General features: G+C 44.8%; 1 protein-coding gene across 8 annotated transcripts in view; it reads right to left on the reverse strand.

Annotated features, from left to right (window-relative positions):
- btsz (bitesize) overlaps positions 1 to 17,107 on the reverse strand; it is a 51,729-nt gene extending 34,622 nt beyond the window's left edge. For 7 of the 8 annotated variants that reach the window (XM_033376875.1, XM_033376878.1, XM_033376872.1 and 4 more), the window contains exon 1: positions 16,563 to 17,107. In XM_033376875.1, the coding sequence (XP_033232766.1) occupies positions 16,563 to 17,092 (530 nt within the window). In that variant the 5' untranslated portion in view covers positions 17,093 to 17,107. Of the gene's footprint in view, positions 1 to 10,166; positions 10,627 to 16,562 lie in introns of those variants that run through there. The other variant, XM_033376876.1, reaches the window with a different exon arrangement.
- Between the last annotated feature and the right edge of the window lie 1,567 nt (positions 17,108 to 18,674).

Raw genomic sequence — 18,674 nt, forward strand, 5'->3', positions numbered from 1 at the left:
ATTCACATCACAATCACGAAGGTCGAGTGTGGCCTGACGAACAGAAGTCTCTGAGATTTAGGTACTCAACTCTTTCTTCTTAAACACATTATTTACGATAACTTATAGGTGTTATTGTTAATAAAAATATGTCATGGCTGGAAATATATACAGTTTTTTTGAGGCTTTTACCCTTTTTCCCTCCAACAAACTTCAATGAAAATTAACCCAAAATCGTATGCATATTTTCTTGTTTAATTTCATATTCGATGGCTTCCTGCAGTTCTCAAAATAGTAACTTTATTTATGTGAAGTCGCATAAATATCCATTTGGGTAGCTTTGAAGGAAAACCGAAATACAAGGCACTTTGCACTCCACCAAACTTGGCCGAAAACAACCAACAAAATCTGCTCAGATGTGTGTGGGTGGGCCGTATTTTAGCAGCGTATAGAGCTGGCGTAGTTGGCTGTTAATTCTGCACATGTGGCGCACTCCATGCGGGGACTCGGCCGCTTGCCATTTTCGAATTCGATTTTGTTTCTGCTTTTCGCTTCACGTTTCACGTCTCCACTTGGGCTGGCTATAAAATTTATGACAAAAACTTAATTCAATTTGAGCCATGTGTCAATCAACAGCTGCATTTAAGTGGAAAGTTATGTGCAGCCAGGCGGCCGTGTGGGGGGCCGTTCTGTCAGTTTATTTTGACACATTTTAACACACACCAGATAATGCATTGGAGGTGGTGTTCCTTTGGTAAATGCCGCCTGTAACTAGAGTGGAATTTAAATATTTAAACAGCCAATTGATTTGGCAGTTGGCCTGTTGCATGGTGTGAAAGGTGGCCGCACTGATTGACTGCAGTGCAAGGTACAATTTGATTTTCAATCAACTGGTACTTCATTAGAGTCCTGTTGAGCAGTAAATTATATTCTGCCTGTCGGGCAAAAGGCACCTGTTGCGGCTGCTCCAATCAAGGCACATTCCGACGACAAGTCAACCCGTCGCCACGGAGGTGACTCGACCTGACCTGACCTGACCCGCTTGTGTCAAAGCCAGAAGCTGAGAATGTGGCGCTCTGCCAAAGGCCACTCTGTGCAACAGGCACATCATGTTGCCCCATGTGGATACATCGGATTGAGGAACGTGGCCTGGGTTCGTGATCCGAGTTGACAGGCTGAATGCTGAACGGTGAACGTCGAGCACTCTTCAAAAATGCGGCTAAGCATTAAAAATTGATTGTGCTGCAAACGAAAAACGCAAAGCAGCTAAGCAGCCACAGCCACTCACATCCAACCAGCCACCCATCCATCCACCCATCCATCCATCCATCCATATAGGCAGCCCACACGAGCGACCGCAATGAAAGTGTATCAATTTTATTTGCCATTCGGAATGACAAAGTGTGTTCAGCGACGACAGCCTCATTGCCGGGGGCCCACAAAGAAAGCGAGCAATTTGGCCAAAAGCCACAAGGAAACAAAACCCACAACGACAGTGCCCCGTGTCCCGTACCGCCCCCCCCCGTGGACCGTGGCCCCATCAATTTGCATTTTGTAGAGGGCCAGCGTGTGTGTGGCTCACGAATGTGCGTGCGATTGGCATCGCTTTTGCTGCTGTTGCTGCTGCTGTCACTGCCACTTCCATCACGCATACGCAGCGTTGTACCCCGTGTATCCCTCGTCCCTTGCCAGCAGCGGGCCGGGCAACCGGTAATTGGAAAATCATCCATTACGAGCGGCTAATGGAAACTCGGTAAAATTGTCGCTAAATTCGATTAAGTGTGTAAGCTTTGATATCGATGAAATGTTACCCTGCCCCGATCCCTTTCCCATCGCATGTTTGTATCGCTGTTTGGTTTTGACTGATTGCCTGACTGGCAGTCTCCCGTCAGAATAGGCCAATTGGTTTGCCTTTCTGCTTTGGCAGCTCTTTCTTTGATTCTGATTCTGATTCTGCCTTTAGGTCTAGCCCTCTCTCCAAGTCCACGGCCCGGCCACGCTCAATTATGTAACTCAATTTGGCAGTGGCATTATTTATAAACGCAATTTAATTAAAATTCATCCCGACACTCTTGGATATGGAGGCACAAGTACGATTTCTTATGATTAAAGAAGATTTCCACTTGGAAAGAGCCCAACATTTATCTCCTTGGTTTTTTCTGGGTAAAGAAAACTCTAAACTGCGCATAAATACAAGTCGAAAGAAGTATGGACTAGAAGAAAATATATAACTTTCCACATAAATATTTGAATTTACATATTTCCAAACTTATTTCCTTTGAACTTTGCGCTTTATCGGGCAAACGATTTTCCTAATGGCCTGCCAAACGCAAGGATTCAATAAAATTCCATGAAAGGTAAATTGATTTTCCGCATTCGAATATAGAGCCAGTTATGCCCCAGAGTGAACCTGAACTTGAGCCGTGACTTTTATTTCTTGGCGTGCAAATTATATGCAAATGTTTGTACAAATAGATTTCACTTGAAACTTTGTCTTTGCTGCCAGTTGCAGTTTTCAATTGAAAGTTCTTCCAGGCTGTCCCCTCGATTGGCTCCTGCTGCCCCATCGAACAGTCTGATGGCATTTTTCAGCTGTTTATTGGTTGCAGCAAAGTTTCAGATTTAAATGGCCTCAAAGTCCGAGTAAATAAATAAAATAGAATCCTCTGAACTAATCTGCTTGTCGAGTAGAACGCAACTCAACCAGAGATGAGTGCGAGGAGAAGGTCAAATTTCCCTTCGTGTGGCTGCGGACTGGCGGAATATGAGAAGCCTCGCTCCGGTGGCATGCAATCGACCCGCTTTTCCATTGTATAGATTCAATTTAAAATGGATATTCTGGACGAACAATGGGCCAAAGGCGTGGCGATGGCCAAGAAAGGAAACGAACAAAGCTGTTTATTGAATCTCTGGTTTTTATTCGGTTTAAATTCGATTGCGATGGCACAACTCCTCCTTGAAGTTTATTGAACCCCCGCTCCGCGCTCTGCTCTTCCAAGAGTCTCTACACGGATCTTCGATGTTTTTCGATTAATTGACGATGACCTAGCTAAATGCTTAATGTTGAACTTCCGTGCGAGTGGCAGATATACTTATTAAATCAATTAAGGTAACCAACAATGCTTTCTATGGACCATGGACCATGCTCTGGTCAGCTCTGGCCGTTTCTGCTGTCTCATAGGGACGGACCACAACTTTCCATGGCTCTCCCTGTGAAATGTTGGGCATACAAGTAATGTGCAATAATGAGCATCATGTAATGCCAGACGCGTCGTGTACGATGGCAGCTGCTGTTGCTGCTGCTGCTGTTGCAGCCAGGGAAAAAGTGAATGCAACATTAGCAACGACAACAAATTAACATTTTTCGAAAACTTTTAAGCCCCGACATGCGTTGACACTTTTGGGAAAATTGCGTACAATTTCAAATGCAGCGCGTAATTATACGTTCGAGACGGACGGGAAAATGGAGGAAAATATATGGTTTGTTGGAGGAAAAATGAAACGAAACGCCGCTCTGTGCAGCCAAATCGCATTCGTTGCGCAGTTGACAGTTATAAAATGGAAAGGTTATCTAAAAGTCTGGTCCAGCAGAAAAAACACTCTATAGACAGGCAACAACTGCAGCTGAAGAAAGCGCCAGGCAGTGCGGGTACTTGCTGCTGCCACAGTCCGCGGGTTTCTGCCACGGACAGTGACTGATGGACTGGCAGCGCCATGAGCCCCATCGGCTCGATGCTGACCACGCAGATGATGCCGCTTCTGTTGCTGATGAGAACGATGATAATGAAGATGACAGGGCAGCATTTAACAAGCAGTTAGCTGTTGAATAACTACGAGTGTACATAATTTATGGCAGCCAGAATCAAACGAATCTAGAGTGTAGCTTTTATGAAATACCCAGATGGTGGTTCACTGGGCCTAGAACCCTGCCAGGCAATCCCTGCCCTGTAATAATACTCGTATATAATTGTCCGACCTGAGAACTGGAATAGCACCCAACACATGCCCGTACAAATGGAAATGCCTCGGCTTTCGCAGCTGCTTTGATGCATTCAGTTAGTCCCAGTTGAGGAGGTCATGTAATGGCAGCCCCTCAGTCCACATCCTCAAATATGGTAATCCAAACGACCCACATTCGAGTGCATTTGTTGCCTGTTTGACCAAGTTCAGGCCAGGGCTGCAGCCAGGGCTTTCTATTGGGGCCAGATTGTAGATAGCAGAGCGGAAAGAATCTGAAATTACCGAAGAGGAAAGATTTCTCTGTTGTGGCCTTAACCTAGGGTTTCCCATGCTCTATGTTCTATTCCATCATTAATGGCTAGCCATGATACGGAGGCCGATTCTGCAGAAATTTGGAAAACGAAGGATTTTTAGCTTCGGTCGTAATTTGGGGCTGATCGATTTTCGATTTCAATGATGGGTTTTCATCTATCCGGGTGGAAGAACACTCGAAGAAAGTTCCCTAAAAATCTATAAGGCATTTTCTCCAATAGCTCCAAAACATGTTCTTCAAACCATAAGTTTTTACTTCTAAGAACTTTTCAACCGCACAAGGGATAATTTTAAAAATTCTCAAATTTCTTGTAAGACTCTTTTAAATTCCCAAAATAAGTTTTCCTCAGTGCACTTTGAAGGTATATCTACTTATACTCAGTACTCTGCCCAGCACTCCAGTGAGAAATGAATCTCCCTGCACATGGAGGCAGTCTGCTGGGCAGGAACTGCTCTTGGCTGATTTTTGCTGCTTTTTCCTGGTTTTTTGTGGTGCGGCATGCAACAGCAGCATAAGAGAGGCACTCTGTCCCCGGCCTGGGCTGGCTCTGTGGCAAATGAAATTCACTTTTACCCATTCTTCACCCAGTCTTTGCAGCAGGTCAGGTTTTCAAGCACAGTCGGAGCCGAGAGCCAAGAGCCAGCGACAGAGCCAAGAGCCAAGAGCCAGAGCCATGGCCAGTAGCTGGCCGTCGAGTCGACCGGTTTTTCCCAGCTGCAGTTGGAAAATTTGTTTACAATAATACTCTCCGGGTCTGTGTTTGTGTTTGTGTTTGCGTTTGTGTCCGATGTGGAAGTGCACTTAAGTGTGGGGCGCGTGTGCTCTGTGTGGGGACTCTTACTTTCAATTTCTGCACTCATTAGCCGGCCAGCCACTGCCTGGGACAAGTACGAGCACATATACCGGATCAGGGCTGGTCTGGGTCCGGCTTTAATTTCATAATGTCAGCAGGGCCGTGCGAGGGGCCCGTACATGGAGAGAGCAGAGCCAGAATGTTCGCCAAAGTATCTTTTTGGCAACTATGCTTTTGATGGGCTGCTAAAAACTTTCTCTGCGAATAACTTTTGCCCCGAGATTCGACATCCAATCACCGACATTCGACATCCACATCCACATCCAGCAGCAACTTCGGATTTGGCCACAACTTCACTTCCATTCAGTTCAGTTCAGTTGCTGTTTCCAGTTAAAGCCGCTTCTTGTGTGAAGAAACTTTTTGGGCCACAACTTTTTTTGGGGGGCACCTTGAGGAGAGTTTCCCGAATTAACAAGACCTGTGTGTCTTCTGTCTGTCTGCGGCTGCAAATGTGTTTGCACTGCAATGAAATTGGAAACGAGATCTGCAAAAGTTGAGTAATTGAGCTGACTCTGATTCTGATTCGGATTCTGGTTCGCTGGCTCGCTGGTTCGCTGGCCACTCGACGAGGAATCGTGCCCCAGCAATCAACTCTGGGCCGAGTCCGGGCCCAGTCGTAGACCAAAAAAGGGAACAATGTCAGAGCTGGGCCACTGCACAGAGAACAAAGCAATAAAAGGCCCGAGAAGTGGGTTGTTGTTCGCTGGGAATGGGGAAATGGAAATGCCTTGGAAAAATCAAGAAGGAAATGCAACGTCGCGACGTTAATATGGCCGGGAAAAGGAGGAGGAGGAGGCGAACGCATATGCTTGACACGGAAAATGCAATCCCCCTGCATACTAATGCCACACCGAGGAAATAGAGGCTCATAAAAATTACTTTCATGGCTCTAAAATACCATCTACTCGTACCGAAGCCAATCCGTAAGCGGTCGCTCATGTCAGCTGAAAGAAACTCAAACACAAACGCGAACACTCAGCCCCAGCCCACGTGAAAAGGCAGCCCACAGTCAAGACAATCTTCGAGTAGCTGGCAATCCATGTGGGCGAGGCCGAGTGAAAATTGCGTGCAATTATCCAAAGATGATATCAGCAGTAGCCGCTGCAGATACTCCTCACAGTACAGTATCTGTATCTGCATCTGTATCTGTATATATTGTATGTGCTATGGCCCTTAGGCTCTGATTTGTTGAACGCAAATATTGGTTTCGCTTTTTATTGCTTTTATCGCTGTGAGTCGAACTGGTTTTCAGAGCCAATCGAAGCTATAAATAAATAATTATTTTTGTAAAATGCAATCAGAGTAAAGGCAACTGTCGTAGACACTGAAGCCCATGGTTTGTCATAAGAAATAAATGATGATAATAATGTATATAAAATAAAGTAAATATAAACATAAATTTCTGCCAGTTCAGTTCTCAGATAAACCCAAAATAAAATATCAACTGTTATTAGTTCTGAGTCAGAAAAAATCTCTCTTTCTTTCCTACATTTTTAAGCGTTCATTGATCAGTCTTGAGTCTAGAAAGTCTGCTCTTTTCCGATCCATTACCTCTAAATTAGTTCAATCTTGTGCCTAGCCACTTAGCTAATGTACTCTTCCAAAGTCAGTCTGTGAGTCAGCCCATAATTAAATGGCTAAATGCAACTTAAGCTTGTTCATCTGGGGCTGTATCCACTCACGTAACCGAGATAGACAATTCAATTTTAGTCAGCTTATGGCCATTGTTATGGCTGTTATTGCTGACTTACATTTGAGGCTGCCAGAAGCCAGTGGCCAGTAGCGCTGACCGTTGGCGTTTCAGCGTACAGTAGGAAAACAAAACGATACGAAAATAAACCACACCACACTTGGCCGGACAGACGTACAGCTGTGTGGGCCATTCAATAAGAATTTCAATCGCCCGAGCGACACATTGCACAGGCACTTCAAGGCAGCTGATGCCACGCCAAAGCCCCAACATCAACAATAACAGCTCACACTCTTGGCCACTTTGGAACTGCCCCAAAAAGTGCTACCATTTCTGCGACATGGGCAAAAAGCAAATATGGAGACAAACCGAAGCCGAAGCTTTGAACACACTTTACGGTATTCGGTATCTGAAATATTTATTGAGCAGGACAAAAGGACAATCAAGAGGGATAGGAATCGATAAAGACTATAGCGATATGCCTATCTCCCTGACTGCCAAAAGTCTGCCCAGAATGATATTACGCCTTTTTGAAACCGATACAAAGTTCTCAGTTGCATTTCCGTTGGCCGCCATCTGATTCATCGATGTGCGAATACTTATAAATACGAGTACGAAATGTATCTATACGAATCTCAGGTTGATTAAATCAGCCCCATTCTGCCGCCGTCGCTTGTTTACAGAGATTTTTTCCGTCACATTCTCAAATATGTTTCACAGCCATTTTGGCCATTGAATTTGTCAGGCACGGCACAGAAAACACGGCACGCGAAAATACGAGTGAAACAGAGTCGCCGGCATCCATTGACGGACTTGATTCTGGCCAGATTCTGGCTGTTGTCTCACTCTTTATTTTGTTGCTGTTTGGCGGCCAGCTTAATGTGATTTGACCAATTTGGGGGACTCTGTGTCCAAACGGCACAGCGTTAATTTGCCTATAATTATTCTGGCATGTCTATGAGATAATTGCGCCATTGGAACGGGCGAATAATAATGGACAAATCGTGGCCAATTCTCGTTAGGCAATTGTCGTATAAAAGAATTGAAACTGAGTAAAAACGAAATCCAACTGTCATAAAGAGAACTGCATTAGTGGATAAACCTTTCTCCCAGTGCCAGACCACTCCCTGTGGTCCATTCGCTTTCTTTTCATCACTCTGCGAGTGTCAACAGCATCTCATCATCATCAGAGTTTGAGTTCAGTTTTGATGGGTCTCGTTAAATCACAGTTAACCCGATTTGCATTTGACTTGATTAAGGTTTTCGCGAGCAGTTCAGTTCGTTCTGTCTGTATCTCTATTTCTGGCCAAAAGCCAAGCCCAGAGCCAGTCTCCAACCCAGTCATGTCTCAAATAGAGCTATCTCTCGATAGAGCTCTTATTTGTTGTTGTGGCAGCTGTTTTCGTTTCATAAAAATGCAAATAGCTACTCGTACAACAGTGCCACGTTCAACGCGTGCGAGAAGTAAGAAAAATATCGTTATTAAACCCAATAACTGTCACCAGTTTTGTGCATTAATTAGAGGCCATTTCTATGCATATTCGACTGCCCCAACACACGGAACAGAGGAAAAACATTCTGAGAGATACATATTCCGTGTTTCCAGCGGAAATAGAAAAAGACCAGCAGCGGCGGCAGCATCGGCAGGCGAGAAAAGCAAACACGACAGAAATTAAGGAAGCTGCTGAAAAGATAATGATAAATGTTCGAGCGATGGGCGGGCCTGGGGAGGAATGAATATTTATGAATGATTAATGAGTGGCAAGACATGGCCCAAAGCCAAAAGAAAATCTCCAATTACCTTAGCCTGAAACGGGGACGGGGATGGTGCTGAGGATGAGTCTGTCGTGCAGAACTCAAAGTCCGCTGCTATCAGACATGGTCAATGCACCCGAGCGTGCCACAACTTATCTCAAAACTGTTCGGCTCCTCCCCGGTCCGTGCGAGACAGACTAGACATGACATAATGCTCAAATATTTGGATCTTGAGCACATAAATAAATCCAACACAAAGTCTCTTTCGTTTCGTTTGATTTTTATAGCACATCAGATAAGAGCCCAGAAGTAAGCTCATTTCGGCCTTATCGCGCATAAAGAAAACAGCAAGAGCGCACGTTGGAAGGTTCTTCTGAATGTGTGTGTGTGTGTGTGTTCCAAAACTAACAAATAATACAAAGTACATTCCCTTGTCAAGAATCAGTGTCAAGTCGAAAGTCAAGAATTTTCAGCTTAATGGCCAATTAAACGCAATCTGGCGCTTGCTAAGAGTATTTCAGCTGAGAGAGATTTATTTGGAAAAGATACATTTTTTTTGTTGGAAAAGAAAATCTTCAAAATCGCAGGAAACATCTGATGATTCCATATTATGCACATGTTCTCCTGAAGATTTCCCCTTTCAATTTTATGCACTTGTATCTTCCCATCATTGAGAGCGTGAGAAAGTATCTTGACATGAACTTGAATTATGATTTACGCTTCCTTTTGTCCAAGTCCCCTTGGGAAAACGGCATTCGAGTGCCCTCTAGATCGACAGACAGACACGATTGACGGCAATTGTTGGCACTTTGCTGGTAAACGCCCTCAAATCATTTCACACCTACAAGATACTTTGCTCCAGCGAACAGATACTGTTTCTATTTATCGTTGTTGTGGCATTTGTGTGGCAGTATTACTCATGTCATGTGGCTGCTAGCTCGTAACTTTTTCATCGTCACAGTCGCGTTGCAAATCGAGCTTCAGTCGCTATCAAGCCGTGTTGGCCCTGGTAATGGACTGGAATCTTCTACGATGGCAACAAGGCACATATCAAGAAGGTTTAGACGTGCATAAGAATTAAACCGGGCTTAGCCTTAGAAATTTCAACAAGAAGGGGATACAGGGGAAAAGCAGAAGACAAGGCACATGAGCCGACTGAAAGTATCTGCCAGATACAGACGCTCCACGCATTCGCGGAGGAGTGGGTGCATCGCACACAGCCAAGAGCCCTGAGCCCTGAGCCGTCAGCCGTGAGCTGTGTGTGTAAGTCAACCCAACAGATACATGTACGAAAACATTGGGACATTCCAAGAGACAGAGACAGGGATAGGGACAGAAAGAGGGAGAGGGAGAAGCTGAATGTGGAGACTGTAAGTATAATTTTTACCTTTGCGGTGACGTTGCTTCTTTGTTCTTTGACTCCACTGCTCTGCCTCTCTCTCACTCTCTCTCTCTCTTTCTCTGTCTCTCCTTTTCTGTTCTGGGTATTAATTAAATTTATAAACCGTTAAAATAATCTGAACCCGACTGCGAATTCCTTCTGTGCAAGTTCTGAGATGCAACCAGCAGCAATTACGAGTATATTCGCGAGGAGAGAGCGTGCATGTTTCTTTACCTTTGGTTCTGAGATACTTTTGTATCTGAAGTTCGTAGAAGTTCGTTAAAGTTGCCTGTTGCCTGGCAATCTGATGCCAAATTCTCTGTTGTTTGGCAAAGAAATTATCCAATTCGTTTTCTTTTAGGGGGGGTTCGCTTTTGGGTTCGTTGCTTCGAAGTCGCTGCTGTTTTGCATACCATTCGATAGATACTTTTCGTATGGGTGTGTAATTCTTATATCAGCCGCAGTAAAAAAGAACACTGCTGCGGCACAGGTAGAAAGACACAAATCTCAAACCGGCAATCTCATCGCACTCACACACACACACGGAGACTACGAGTGGTATCACCAACACCGGCGCACGTTCAGCCGTTTGGCTGTTGTATCTTTCGGATGCGAGCTGGAACAGCGACGTTCGCTCGGCTCGAGACGGTTTCGTTGACTGAAGTCGGGTCTGGAAGTCGATCGCCGAGATTCGAGCGGTTGAAGCAGCCAGCCCCGCCGCACGGTTGAAAGCAACAGGTTGAAAGACGGCCCAGAGAGCGGACCTAGACTGAGACCGAGACCGAGGTGGCTCTCTCCGGTTCCTCTCTTTGTCAGCTGCTACCTGAAGCGCCCGCTCCGCCCTTCCTCCATTATCATTAGCCAGAATGCGCGCCTGGCGGCGTCGCCCGCTATCAGTTCAATTACGTATGAGAAAGCCGAGTGGCAGTGGCAGTGGCAGTGGCAGTGCCATTGTTCTGGTCGCTCTGGGACGGTACGGGGCAGCACCAGACTGCTTTTCGCGTGAAAAGAGAAAATGTTCCCTAACCGATGCATTAGGCGCGTATTTATACACTGACCACGGGCAATTTGATCTAGCGGAGGGTATATTGCCTTTGCAATTGCTCAGGGACCTCACTCTAGAGGTCTATTAGCTGAAGCTAAGAGGGAATAATGCAGGTTCAATCTGAAGCGACATAAAATTGAGGTCAGTCAGTAAAATACCAAGAATTATTCGATACGTTTTAATCGGCTCTACTTGATCTATTTGCTCGGCAAAATAAAGACTAAATAAAGACGATTTTTCCAAGAAAGAATGCTTTTCAATAGATTTATTATATGGCCAATACAATAAGGACCTTACACCGAGATATCTGTATATTTTTTGTACTTATGAAGAATTTTTTATAACATATAAAGATATAAAGATTTCTATGCCTTTTAGCCACCTCAACGACACTTTCGTAATAACCAAAAAAGTATTTTTCCCAGTTAGCAGAGTATCTGTTAGCCAACAGCATATGATTTTTCCGTTTTCCTTCCGTTTGCATGGGAAAATTTGCCGCCAACATTTTCACAGAGCTCCTGGGCGGTGGGTGGGTTTTGGAGTGCAGTTATAACGAGCTGGTCCACACGATACACGAGTAGAACATGCCATGCCATGGCCCCAGTCGGGTGACATGCGGCGCTGACAAATTTCATAATTGCTGAATAACATTTTAAATTGTATTTAATTATTGTGTGCAATGCGGCGGCACTTTGGGAATATTTGCCAGGGCCCGCCCGAAGCCTTTGTTTGTGTTGATTAACATTCCGGACATTGGCCACAAAATGGCAGCTGATGTTGTGTCGTGTGTGGCATTAATTAGACTTGCCGCGGGACGAACTGCAAGTGCTTCAACCCTTCAACACGGCGACCAGAACACTGAGATATCCTGTGATATTAAACGAAGTGAAATCAAAGACGGTCGTCTAGGACACTGGACCTGGCCATGGGGTCACACCTCAGACTCGAGCTGGGGCCCGGGCTAACCTTCTGGGTTGGCTAATGAGCCGATCCCAGGCGGTGAGTGGGCGTTAAGCGGCCAATTAAAGTGGATGATGACAAAATACATAAAGACAGTGTAATAAAAGTGTTTGGGGTGAGGGCTCGGGGGGGGGGCACATGGCAACAGAGACGAGGCGAGACGAGTCTCTTGAAAGCCCTGCAGTGGTTACGGCTGACTGCGCAAAAGTTTTCAGTTCATTTTGATGGCCATAACCGGGAAGTGGCTGTGGATGTTGGTAGATGGAACTTGGAAGTTGGCCAGCCAGAGGAGCAGCCATTGCCGTAGCCTGGCAGCGAAATTATAATTAAAAGTAATCAACAACATTAGCAAGTGAAATGTGCCGGCCAGGCCAGGGCAGAACGACAAGGCCCGACAAGGCCCGGGGAAAGCCAACCAAATCCAGAACAACTGCGACGCAACAAGTAAAAGTAGTTGGCCCACGGCTGTAGATCTTCCCTCAGCCTCAGCTTCTGCTTTATCTTTATCTTTTGGCTTGGCTTTATCTCTATCTTTGTCTTTTGCTTTATCTTCAGCTCTGCCATTATGACTGAAGACTGCTTCGACCGCTGGGAATGCGGCAAACATTTGTTGGGAAAACATTTAATTAAGTTCTCTGCGCTCTGCCATCGAATGATGAACGAGCGCTCCATTAGATTTCATTTACTCAACAAGTATTATGAACATTATCTATATATATTAACTAGATGAATGTACATTGTACACACCCTGGACACACTTCTCCCCCCCCTTCCAATCGTGCCGCTGTGAGTACGTGTTTGTGTCTGTGTCTGGGTCCCCGTCTGTCTGCCAGCCTGCGTGGGTGGGCGGAAATGAAGCAAGTTTGTTTTCCATGCCACTGGAAACACAGTGGTTAATCATAATTTAAATGGAGTCCTTGAAGCAATTTAAAAGGAATGTCTGAGCAGCTTATTGCATACTAAATTGTAGGGAATGTCTGCCGACAAGCCCTGGAAAGCATATTGTCAACGAATATATTTACCATGAAAACAAATATTTGCAGCTCAAGGATGTCATAATTTATGTGTTCAAACTCGACAATATCATATTACAAGGCAATGCAAAAATCGTTTTAAATTAAATTTATATGTTCTGCGACTCACTGTGCATCTTTGTGCTCCGGCATCCCCAGCCAGGGCTGAAGACTGAAACTTATCAGGCAAAATGCAGCAGCAAAGGGAAATGAAAGCTTGCCAAATGTCGAGAGTCGAGTCCTAGAGAAAGTGGCCAGAAAGTGCTGGAAGGCCATCCATCGCTCCAGTGGCAATGCGTTGCACACACATATGACGAGATCCCCAGATGCCGAGCAGTCAGCCCAAGTCCCGAGTCAGTCGAAAACAGTTGGCTAGAGATTTGCACATTAATTGCCTCTGTGGGTAGTGGGCGTGGGCCAGGTGTGGATGCGGCCACTTTGGCGGCATCTCGACTCCCCATCAGCAGAAGTGAGTTCTTCCATCGGTGGCAGACAATTTAATGCGGATTATTCGAACACAAACAGAGCGTGCTTATGATTAAAGCTTTTCCCAGCATTATTCAATCAATTATCAAGTATGGACACGCAGCTTGGCAATCCAAGCCTTTAATCTCAATTGTTTTCTGGTAAAAAATATTCTTTAGACAACACAAAAGAGGCGAAGTGAAGTACCTGAATGTAGTAGTTTTCTAACTGCCCAATTTATTAAGATTATTTTGTATTAAATAGGAAAATACTAAGACCATTTTTACCAGTTTTTCGCAGTGGCAATGCATGGGCTCCTCCAAAATTTGAACGAAAAGTAATCCACTTCGAAAATCGTAGAAAATAATGCCACAGAAATGTTCTTCAAAGATACATTTTTTTGTTAATCGTTAAAGGATATAAAAAGCGACCATGAAAGACCATGATTTGTCCCAGAAAATCAAAACCTTGAAAAGAAAGTGTCGATTGTGACCTGTTGAACTAAAAATAACCAAGAGAACGGACTTAAAAGACAGACCACGTTTGTACTCAGTTCACAACACGTTTTCTTAGTTGAATTATCAATCAAAGAGATCAAATTTCTATTCGAAAAGAAACAGAGAAATCACCAATGAAATATATATAACCAAATTTCGAAACACCCTTTTTTTGGGCCAAGGCATAATTCTTACAAATAAAAGCGTGCTAAAATCAGAGATGGGGCCACATAAAGGAATAGCTTTTATCAGAGAACAGCTCAGCTGGGTAATATTTGCATAATCAGTGGATACGCCGAGTACGCCTTGAATGTGTAGGGGCATGCTTGAATGCCGATGTGGGTTCTCGGCAGGGGACACTTTGCATTTCCATTCATCGGTTTCATAAGCAGGGCTCTTTATTGTTGCCTTAGCGGACTTAATGGCGATGAAAGCATCAATTGTTGCCCCAGCTGGATCGATGTCCCAGACAACCCACGCGTGGCCAGGGAGACCGAGACGGAGACGGTGACGGAGACCTGCCACATGTGACCCGCTGGACGGCGGGCACTTCCTTCCTGGCCTCCTGCCACTGCCAATCTCCAATGGCGTTTTTCAATTTAGCTATTTCCGTTACAACAGTGGCCGACATGATTAAGCAATCAGAGCCGCCCGAGAGGAGTAAATGAGTCCAGCCAACCAACAGAAGGGGGGGGAGGGATGGGATGGGAATCAAGGAAAATTGATTTGAAAGGAATGGAACGGAAAGGCATGGAAAGGAACTCTGTTGCCGGCGTTAAGGATTTATGTGTGTAGATTATTTGCGCTGGCGGCCACAAAAAAGCCATCATTAAATTATTTTAGCCGGGCTGGGACTGGCGACAAGTTACGACCCACTCGCAAGTATCCATAGGTCTGTTGTGTCGCGTGCCCCATGCCGCATGCCCCGAGTCATTAATGCCCGTCATAAATTTTAAGTGCACGCCTGTGATTGCATTTCGAGAAGTGCTGGCTGGCATCATAAAATTAATTAATTATGCACCAGCTATAATTCCAGGCCTTCATTGATTTTTCGGCGTCAGGAAACCCTCTTAAAAATAGCATATATTCCAGGGCAATCCATCATTGAATTTCAGCGGCTTTTCGCGGAAATAAAACCTTTAAAATCTGTAGTTTTGTGCGAGGAATTTCGAGGCCACCTACATAATATCCGCTCAAAAAAAAAGGAAATTTGTATGTACTTTATGGCTTAAAGTAAAGTTCAACCAATCGATGGCTGCGTATCGATCGGATTCGAGGCCCAAAAGCTCTGGGCCACAAGGCCTAAAAAATAATTGTCTAAAAGGGAAAGCGTGTACGTCGACGAATGTCAGGCCAGAGTGCGAGCATGGAGTGGGCTGTCGACAAGGAGAAGGAGAAGGAGGACAATAAAATTGGTTTCCATTCTGCAGCAGCCACAGCGACTGCGGCAGCGACAGAGGCAGCGATGGCATGACAATAAAAACACTTTCAAGTTATTTGAATGCCATTGCAACATAAAACCCGGATCTGGCTACCTTCTTGCCACCGCTAACGACGCATTGAGCACTGGAACTGGCACTGGAAATATAACTAGAGGAAAAATAACAACACAGCATCCAGGGTCACAGGCCCAAGCTCCGATAAATTGTTGCCCCAAGAAAAGGAGAAATCCCCTCGAATGGGTTCACAAGAGCCCACAGGAGCCCAACAGGAGACGCTGGCAACTGGAACAAAAAGACGCTGCCAAATGAAAACAATTTTGCGCGCATATCAATTGAATACCGCCGGCAAGGACCATTGCCAGGGACTGGCGGGAGGGACCCCCCCACCCCACTGGATGAGTGCCGCTGCCAGGGGCGCGTGATTTGTCGCCCAAGTGCCGCCAGGTGAGTCGTGACCCAGGCACACATATCCCGTTATCCCAATCAGCAGCAGCACTGAGGCAAAATCTGAGGAAATCTTGAATGCAACAGTTACAAAAATATTGAACCAAATTTGTATTATAATTATAATTTGTTAGAGTATTAATTAAACAACTTTTAATACTATTTGTAGCAGGATAGAATAGTTGATAGGATAGAAAGAGGCTAAGATAGCCTCCAGAAATAATAATATTTTTAAGGCAAAAGAAAACATGAAAATCAAGATATGTTCTCGATTTCTTGGGTGTATTTATCTTTTTTCTCAGTGCAGAACACTCCCTAGTCCACATCGCATCGCTCTGCACAAATGTCGGGCCATAAATTGCGGTTTTCGAATGCTCGAGACGTGCGCAGGACTAGCAACCAGCAACCAGGATGCCACTCGACGATGACAAAGTTTTTGCAGTCAATAAAATGCTTGTTCTGAGTGCATTAGCATCTGCAATTGCAACTGCAAGTGGGACTGCAAGTGCTAGGGCATTGTCTGCTGCCAAAAAACTTAAGCAGCAAGAAAATAACTGGATTAAGGGCAAGAAATTACCCGACTTTGTTAGTGGCAAAAGGTGCAATGAAGCAGCTCGGCTCTGGTGCGAGTTTTAAAACTAAAACTAAGAAAGGAAATCGAGAAAATCATGGGGAATATGTGAGCCCGAGGGCTGTAATTCAGCCCTCGATATCATCACATCCAGCATCTCTCCAGAATATACTTTAGTTTGGAAGTGTACTCACATCATTCTGGTGGCATCTCGCTGGCGCACCGACTCGTCCCTGTTGAGCACCTCGATGATCATCTTGCGCTCGTTCTCGGAGAGGTTGTCGAGCATCTGGGTGGTGGCCACGGCCAGCTCGGGTCCCAGGGCGTCGATGGTGTCGACGGGAATGCGCTCCACGCTGGCCTCGGTGCTGGTGGAGATGCCCATGCCCATGCCGGAGCCAAGGTTGTACGGCGGAACGGCCCCGGACATGTTGCCGCCCAGACCCATGCCCATGCCCATGCCACCAGACATGCCCATGCCCATGCCCATGCCACTGCCCACTCCCATGCCCCCGCCCATGCTTATGCCCATGGCGGCCGTTGCAGCTGTGGCCGCCGAGGTGGGGGCTGTGGCATGGCTACTGCTGTACTGCATCATGCTGTTGCTGTTGGGCTCTGCGGCAGCTGCCGCTGCTGCTGCTGCGGCCGCGGCTGCCACCCGGTGCTTGTTGTTGGTGGTATGCGGGGGCGTGGGCGGTAGGCGTGCGCTGCGTCCACTTGACATGCTACACCGATTTCTATGACTGCGATGCGATTCTGGATTATAAATTCTGAATTCCGCAGCGAGTGAGTATCCGTATCCGTATCTTTATCTGTATCTGTGTGCGAGTGTATATCTGTATTTGTATCTGCAACTGCATCTGTACCTGTGAGAGCGTCAGCAGGTGGTTTCTGTGCCGTTTGTTCCTATGCAAATTAAGGGGAAAAGTTACTAAATTGCCCGTTTGTCCCCCGCGGCGACACTCATTCGCAGTTGACTTTTATTGCGGCGTCCTTGATCCTCGGACCGGTTGCAGCCCGAAGCTTTGTGGCTTTAAAATTTTATTTTAATTTTGTGCTTTGCCAGCGAAATGCGCATCATGGTGCCAGTGAGCCAGTCGATATCTGCAAAAGAAATTCCAATAAGTAACACAAATACTCGCAATAGAAGGGGTAAATATATGCATCTATCTTCATGAAAAGCTAAGAAGTTGAATAAATCTCATTCTGAGGCCACTCATCCTTCGACCAATTAAAAATACCATTTTCAAAATGCATAAAATGTGTAAGCCAAAAAATAGTTGCATACTTTCAGGGCAGCGGCCATTCAAGGATGGAAAACTATTTATCTTTTAATTTGCATTCTCTCAGGCTCTTGTTTACTATTTTTATTTTTTATTATTCGAAATTGCGGTCAGATTGAAATGCATACCAATCAAATTAAACGTCCTGGAAAATAGCCACAAATATATGCAAATAAATAAATAGCTTTGGCTCTAAACAACGATTGATAAAATCTTGTTCTGCTAAAAATATACAACAATTATTTAGGTTTAAATTGGAAACTACACCAGGAGTACAATAGTTTTAAGGCTTTAAAGCTTTAATAATGGATAAGGACTTGTATAGTTATGAAAGTATTTGCAGTATTACACAAAACAAAGCATCATAATTTTGTACAATAAGTAGATACTAAAGATTCAATTCCGGAATTTTTCGACAAATAAAAGGGACTTTCCAAAAAAGAAGGTAAGAAATTCTATACTCTCTTGCTGGCTTATCATAGATATATCATTTGGAACCTATTTATGCAGCTACATAATAGACTACCGGAATTCTATAAGAGGTCTTTACTTAATCAATAATATTTCCCTTAATGCCAGTAGCCCGCCATATAGATGTATGATGTATTGCCATATGTACATCCGAGGGCTGCCTTTTTATCCGTATCCTTTACAATTTTTAGTATTTTAAAGGCTTGTCATTTTTTGGCAAAATCATGCTTAGAATTGTTTCTTCTACGCCCTCGTTTTATATTATTATAACGATTAACGAAAAATGTCATGATTTTCTACGATTTTCGAAGTGGATTGCTTTTCAAGACAAGAATGCTTCAATCACTTAGCTCAAATTTTAATGATGAAGCCCAATTGAAAACTGATAAAACGAATTCATTAATGTACGTCCTTGGCTGCAGAACGAATCTCGTGAGGGTCGTTCATAGACGGTTGTTCTACCAGAAATTATGAATGCTGTGCCCTAAGGTAGAGGCATCTTTGGGCATTACGAGGATAAAGATATATTCAACATTGCACGAACAATGGGCC

This window comes from Drosophila pseudoobscura, chromosome 2, assembly GCF_009870125.1.
Source record: "Drosophila pseudoobscura strain MV-25-SWS-2005 chromosome 2, UCI_Dpse_MV25, whole genome shotgun sequence".
NCBI lineage: Eukaryota > Metazoa > Arthropoda > Insecta > Diptera > Drosophilidae > Drosophila > Drosophila pseudoobscura.